This window comes from Syngnathus scovelli, chromosome 21 (assembly GCF_024217435.2).
Source record: "Syngnathus scovelli strain Florida chromosome 21, RoL_Ssco_1.2, whole genome shotgun sequence".
NCBI classification, from domain to species: domain Eukaryota; kingdom Metazoa; phylum Chordata; class Actinopteri; order Syngnathiformes; family Syngnathidae; genus Syngnathus; species Syngnathus scovelli.
In genome coordinates, this window is record NC_090867.1 from 6027999 (window position 1) to 6034184 (window position 6186).

The 6186-nt window shown below is 40.7% G+C and overlaps 1 protein-coding gene across 2 annotated transcripts; it reads left to right on the forward strand.

Moving 5' to 3' along the window:
* Nucleotides 1-95: 95 nt before the first annotated feature.
* Nucleotides 96-5924, forward strand: telo2 (TEL2, telomere maintenance 2, homolog (S. cerevisiae)). 2 transcript variants are annotated; one of them, XM_049760076.2, is made up of 21 exons: nucleotides 96-374; nucleotides 825-1181; nucleotides 1274-1551; nucleotides 1652-1720; nucleotides 1939-2086; nucleotides 2168-2270; nucleotides 2337-2405; nucleotides 2512-2653; nucleotides 2738-2874; nucleotides 2945-3030; nucleotides 3165-3275; nucleotides 3412-3500; nucleotides 3569-3660; nucleotides 3901-4017; nucleotides 4114-4185; nucleotides 4257-4415; nucleotides 4501-4592; nucleotides 4676-4775; nucleotides 4852-4916; nucleotides 4987-5102; nucleotides 5394-5924. In XM_049760076.2, the coding sequence occupies exons 2-21, from the start codon at nucleotides 841-843 to the stop codon at nucleotides 5513-5515; spliced, it is 2508 nt and encodes an 835-aa protein (XP_049616033.1). In that variant the 5' UTR covers nucleotides 96-374; nucleotides 825-840; the 3' UTR covers nucleotides 5516-5924. The 2 variants fall into 2 exon arrangements, with proteins under 2 accessions (XP_049616033.1, XP_049616034.1); XM_049760077.1 differs by lacking the exon at nucleotides 96-374 and having other exon boundaries at nucleotides 868-1016; nucleotides 1096-1181.
* Nucleotides 5925-6186: the final 262 nt, after the last annotated feature.

The window sequence follows — 6186 nt, forward strand, 5'->3', positions numbered from 1 at the left end:
AATTTGTCTATTCATTGACAACTCCTTACTGTTTCCACAGTGAAGATATTTACAAACAAAAAAAGTGTAAACAATTTTAAAGTGTCCAGGTTTTGAGTTTATTTTAGGACTATTACCGCTTGATTAAATTGGTACGATTGCGGCAATTAAAACAATAATGTATGTTGAATAAGGGACGTATTAAAAGCGTAGTTAACACAGAACCCCGATAGGGGGCAGTGGCGTGCAACATATATGTCTCCCAACCAAATAAAACAGAAGAAGATGAGTGACGATGCTTGCTAACATAAAAATGTATTGAGGTAGCACAACAGTTGAGAAATTACTTTTCGTTTCCATCAAATTATGTGAAAGGCTCATCTAAACACAACCAAGTAAGATTTTCATTAAGAGGAATATTTTTCCTTGTTTTAAAGGTATACGAATATTACGTTAGAGCGATAACGTAAATGCTAATTCAACTATTTCGAAAAAAAACACATTAATTTCATACAAATTCGTCCCAAAAACAGCAATATAGATAGACGACATATTTTTTGGTAAATTAAATAACTTGTCTTATTTTAACTTACCCCTGTTGAAATAAATAGAAAAGCCAAAAATCTATTTCAGCGATCCAAAAATTGCATTGTATTATTGTTTTATAGGGCTGAACAATTAATTGCATATATTTCAGTAGATGAATCAATCACAGTTGCATTGTTGAAGGGGGAAAAAAAAAATCTCAATTAGCCGATTTATCGGTTGGTTCTTATATCTATCCATAATAAATAATAGCTTGAAGAAAAAACACAGTTTATGATATTTCTCCCTTTTTCCCAAAGGAGTTTTTCTACAAAGATGGAGTCTCCTTGCCTGACGACTGACATCCGCCTTGAAGTGTCCCAGTGTTTCCGGAGTCTCACCTTGTCAGCCTCAAAACAAGATGCCATCCATGCCCTTCAAACCCTCCGCTCATACTTGGAAGAAGCTCCTGAGAATGCGAGCACTTCGCTCCAGAAGGCAGAGTTCCAAAGGTCTCACTTCACTCGCACGCTTCAAGTCCTGATAAAGAACATGCAAGCTGACTGGTTCCACGACTTGACTGTGGCACAGCACTCTGAATTATGGGATGTCCTTTTCTTGCGAGGACCTCCTGAACAGGTTCTGCTGGTGCTGATGGAGGGAATTGGTGAACTAAGGTACGACATGCACTCATGCGTTTTTTTTTTTTTTTTTTTAACAAAAATGAAAGAAATCCAATTTTTATGATCTATTGTTATTGCCTTTCCAGACCTGGTTCAAATCTGGACCACTTAGTCAGCATCACAGAGAAGTTCATCCAGAGCGGTCGGCTGGCCGAGCTGCTCTGGTCCTACTGTCTGACCACGGGTCCCGTTGACTCCCCCCAGCTCCGAGAGACCTTGCTAACACGTATCGTGGCGTTGCCGGACCTCACTGCCAATAAATTGAAGCACACCAACAAGACGACCTTCCTTCCTCAGCACTACTATCCTCTGTTGGCTAAAGAAATGCTCACTGCCTTGGAACGCACTTGCAATGCACTCAAAGGTTAAATATTTACGGAAGCGGGTTGCAAACTGTTTCAAAAGAGTAGATTCTACCTTTTACTCGAGTATTTTTGTTAAGATTCTGGTGTTATATTTGACAGGTGGCACAAGCTGCTCATTGACCTTTGTGGCTCAGGCACTCGGAAAACTCTGCGCCCAAGGATATAGTCGTAAGTTTATATCAAGTATATATTTAATCAAACTTTAATTACTCTTTTTTTTCCTAAACACTGTGTGCTTGAGGAATTGAAAAAATATTCATGATTAAATAGATCTGGATGTGAATTTCAAAAACATATATTTGAGAGCCATTGTGAGTTTGTCTCGAAATTCTATTGACCAATTCTCTCCTTCTTCTTCTTTTTTTTTTTTTTACTTCTTCTTACAGGTTTGTTGTTCGCAGTGATGGCTCCCAAAATGTCCAGCTCCACGCGCACAGACATGGTGTGGCAGAGAGTTTGCTGCAAGCTGCTGGAAAATGTTCCCCAGCGCTGGATGGAAAGCGTACTTATCGGCCTGGTGCAGGCCGTTCATGGGTGAGGGCGCTCATAAACATATTTTGGATGTTATCTTAAATTAATATAATTCACCAATCTTATGGGTCTTTCATTTTTCAGGCCTGATGCATTGGGTAGAATCATGAGCAATCTTGTGTTGACAAATAAGACAGCCCAGTTTGTCATCACACATAAACTACTTTTGCTACAATACCAATATGAGGTAAGATCTCACTTGGAGCGTAAATCGTTGAATAAATTTAATTTTTCAAATTTTTTTTTCATCCAGACAGGAATGTTGAGAGTTGTTCTGGGTTACCTTGCTGCTGACAAGGACAGAAGACCGCTGCTCATCCAAGTGAGTGCACAGCGTTTGTTCTCATTTTACAAGAACATCAGTAAGACTAAAATAAGTTGTTTTATTTTCTCAATTTATTATAAAAAGATTTTTTTTCTTTTCTTAGGTGTTGCGCTCCGTGTCCCAAGCGTGGGCCAACCCAAGCGCAGTGAAACACACTCCCGTGGAGCAGCAGTTGTACGTCAGCAAGGCACTGCTCCTCTGCGTCTGTCTGCTGCATGATTCTGAGCTGCAGGAGCTACGTTCAGGTGCAAGTCTTGTATGTGCCTGAAAAGGGTTCTCACTTTTAATCATATGAACCGAGAATTTTTTTTTTTTTTTCACCCCTTCAGAGCTTCTGCAGTGCCTGCTCGGAGGCATGCAGAGCCACCTGGACAGCAACGTGGTAGGCATCAGGCGTATGGGAATGGTCGTGGGCGAGTGTCTGAGCTCCCGCATGAATATCAACGGAACCAAACTTAAATTTGAGGTCAGTGTTCGATTGAGATGTTGTCAAGTGCAAATATCCGAACCTCATTTGTACTGTTTGCGTATTATAGTACGAACAGGATGAGGAAACACGAGAGCTGCTTTCTCTTCTGACTCCTTCGAACGTGGACGAATCAGAGCCTGAATCTGAAGATGGGTAAACATCTGCACAATTTCAAGCTTTTCACCGTATACGCATTTATATGGTACCTAAATCTATTAGTAGAAAAACCTTGCAGTGATGTATGGTTGTTTGTGTGTTTTTTTTTTTTAATTTAATATATCATGCAGGGTTAGCCCCCCTGAAAAGATCAGAGGAAATCCATCAATTTGCAATGATTCATCAACAAATGGACAGGAAATGACATCATCAAAAACTGAGCCAGACTCTGACCTTGATAGGTAAAGTATTTGCAGCACATACGTACACCATTTCAGATTCATCCCCAGTCTGGTGCTTTTCTTGATTCTCAGTCATGCGTCACAAGATAAGTGACATTTTACTCAGTGTTGTTAAGAACTTCTGCTACAATTGCAGCGATGATGAGTTCACGCCTTACGACATGTCTGGAGATCAGGAAATAAATAAGGCGTCGCCACCACGCTACCTACGAGATTGTCTGGAAAGTATGTTCCCACGCCGGCCGCCCCTGTCATAGTATCATATCCTGCCTGACTTTTTCTTCTCCATCCAGATTTAATTTCCTCTGAAGATCCAGAGCGCGTGGAGTTCAGTTTAAGGGTTGCCGAGGGACTGGTGAGAAAGAACGCTTTTGCGACCAAAGAGGTATGCACAGTCTACATAGTCCAGACACAAAGGAAATATGTTTTGCTTACGCAGATTAAATATGGAAACTGAACTCTACATCAAAATTTTAAGAGGAGCTTGTGTTCCTTCATTAAACGTCTCTATTATACTGCCTCCTGGTGGCCAAAGCACATACACCAGAATGAGTATAATGGACATTGAATGATCATGATGCTTAGTCCAGTAGAAGGCAGCATTGTATCTTTTTTTTTTTTTCAGATTAGTGTCCAGCTAAGCAAAGTTCTTCTACACATGGAGGATAAGTACAGCATCAATGGCTTCCTAGCTCTCAGGCAGGCCACCATGGTGGCGATCGTGGTCAGTGACTGCATCCCGGTATGTTTCGCTGCCTTTTCCACATCAGAATATCACACGTTGATTTGTCTTTCTACATGCCTTACTTTTTTTTTTGTGTGTGATGATTGATTCCAGGTGACCGAGTTCCTGAGCACGGAGTTCTACTCCTTAAACTACAGCCTTCGTCAGCGTCTGGATATCTTAGAGGTTTGAAAAACAAACGTCAGGCCAAATGATACTTAGATTGAGTCTCGAAATAATTCTTTCCTTTGCACCAGGTTTTAGCTTTGGCAGCTCAGGAGCTGTCCAAGCCAAATTCGGACATCCCAAATCCAAGCGTCACCGCAGATTTAACGCCGTACTCGGCTGACAACGCTGCACACTGGCGGCAGGTCATTGAGCAGCGCATTCAGGCAAAGACCAAACGCATCAGTAAGGTATTTAAACCACATGCACTACTGTTAAAAAAAAATTATATATGTAAAAAAAGAAAATACAAGGGACATTCATATGTTGTTCCAGGGAGCCTCCCAGCCTCCAATAAAGGCCACAGCTAACCGCTACGCACCAGTTGCTGGATATTTCTTCTTTCCATTACTCAGAAATTATGACAAGTCAGTCAGAAATTTACCACCGCCTTCCAATACTAATGAAATTGAATATTAACTGAAATGTACATTCACCTCGTGCTTATCAGGCCTCAGGTGACCTTCGACTTATTGGGAAGTGACCACCTGGTCTTGGGCAGGCTGATCCACACCTTGGGTATCTTCATGCATCTGGCAGTGAATGCACCGGTATTTGAATCAAAGCCCTTGTCTCCAAAAGTCACTTTGCTGGTGGTACTGATGACATCATTTTCATCCTCTGCAGGTAGCTGCACAAATGGGTCGTGCTCTGCTGGACTTTGTGTGGACGTTGCGTTACCACACTGACCAGTAAGTAAAAAAAAAAATAATTTATAGTGTTCTGATTTTGCCTGACACCCATCTTTAATCTTTTTGGAAGGATGGTAAGACGAGGCATCCTCTTTGCCGTCTGCTCCGTGTTCATGAGCATGCCCAGTCAAAACATTTTGGTGGACCTTGCAGACCAGCTTTTCGAAACTAGATCTTGGCTGGCAGGTAAGAAAAAAAAGTGTTTACACAGAAAAGGGACATTTTCAAAATATACACGCAGCTGCACTCATTTCTGGGAAGAGGACGAGGATCCAGGATGTCCTGCAATGCAAGCTATGACGTGATCAGTCTATTTATTTGTTTGTTTATTAAATCTGTCCTGTAGCTAAAAATTGTTTATTATCGTATTAACCAGGGGCTGAAATTTGAATCACCATATCTTTAATTACCATACACTCTGAGAAATAAAAAGTTTATTTTATGATTGTTTGCTATGCTATGTGTTTTGTTGCCAAGATGTGGCTGAGGGTGACCTGGATGCAGATTGCAGGAGTTTGGCCATGCAGAGTCTGGTGTTGATGGATAAGAGCCTGAAGAAACAGCTTCAAAGTCCACACACCCTCAGCATTGAATCATGAACAAAAATACACCAGGTCAGGGTGAGCACTCGGTCCTCACAAAGACTGCAGATGTTGATTTCACAGTCAAGGAAGTGGATGACATCAAACACCAATGTCCCTAAAGGTGGGATGACTTTTGCTCTTCCTGGAACATGAGGTCAAGCAAATGAAAATGAAAGCTTGTGTTGTCCCCTGGCTCTACATATAAAGGTACACACTTGTTCAAACCAATTGTGGCTTAAATGACGAAATATTTTGTGAAGAGGATATCCTCAATTTAGTTCAGGTATATTCTTTTGTCTTTCCTGTACAAGACGATCTCGCCATTGGGTTTGTTTGTCCGCAAAGGACATCCTGTGAATATTTATGTACAGTACGTAGTCATAGACACACTGTAAAAATAAATGATGCTTCCTCCTGTGACAAATGGATCATTCCACATGAGAATGAGTTCTCTGAAATTGTTTATCTTATGAGAAAACTGCAAAAGATGAAATCAATTCTGTTATTCTGCATTGTCAATAATAAGACATTACTGTTATTGGGAAAAAAAAGATAGATAAAGTACAGTACAGACAAGCGTGTAATAGAACATATTTGTATTTGGTACACTTGTGTCCCATAGAGTTCACATGGTGTCAGCAAAATTAAGATCAAGCAACAGTTGAAATACTTTATAATGCTATTTT

Excerpts from the sequence above, each read along its gene's own strand:
- telo2 (XM_049760076.2), top strand. The coding sequence starts at position 841 with ATGGAGTCTCCTTGCCTGACGACTGACATCCGCCTTGAAGTGTCCCAG. Across the intron at positions 3,501-3,568 it reads CCTACGAGATTGTCTGGAAA|ATTTAATTTCCTCTGAAGAT; the intron begins GTATGTTCCCAC and ends TTCTCCATCCAG. Across the intron at positions 4,186-4,256 it reads AGCGTCTGGATATCTTAGAG|GTTTTAGCTTTGGCAGCTCA; the intron begins GTTTGAAAAACA and ends CCTTTGCACCAG.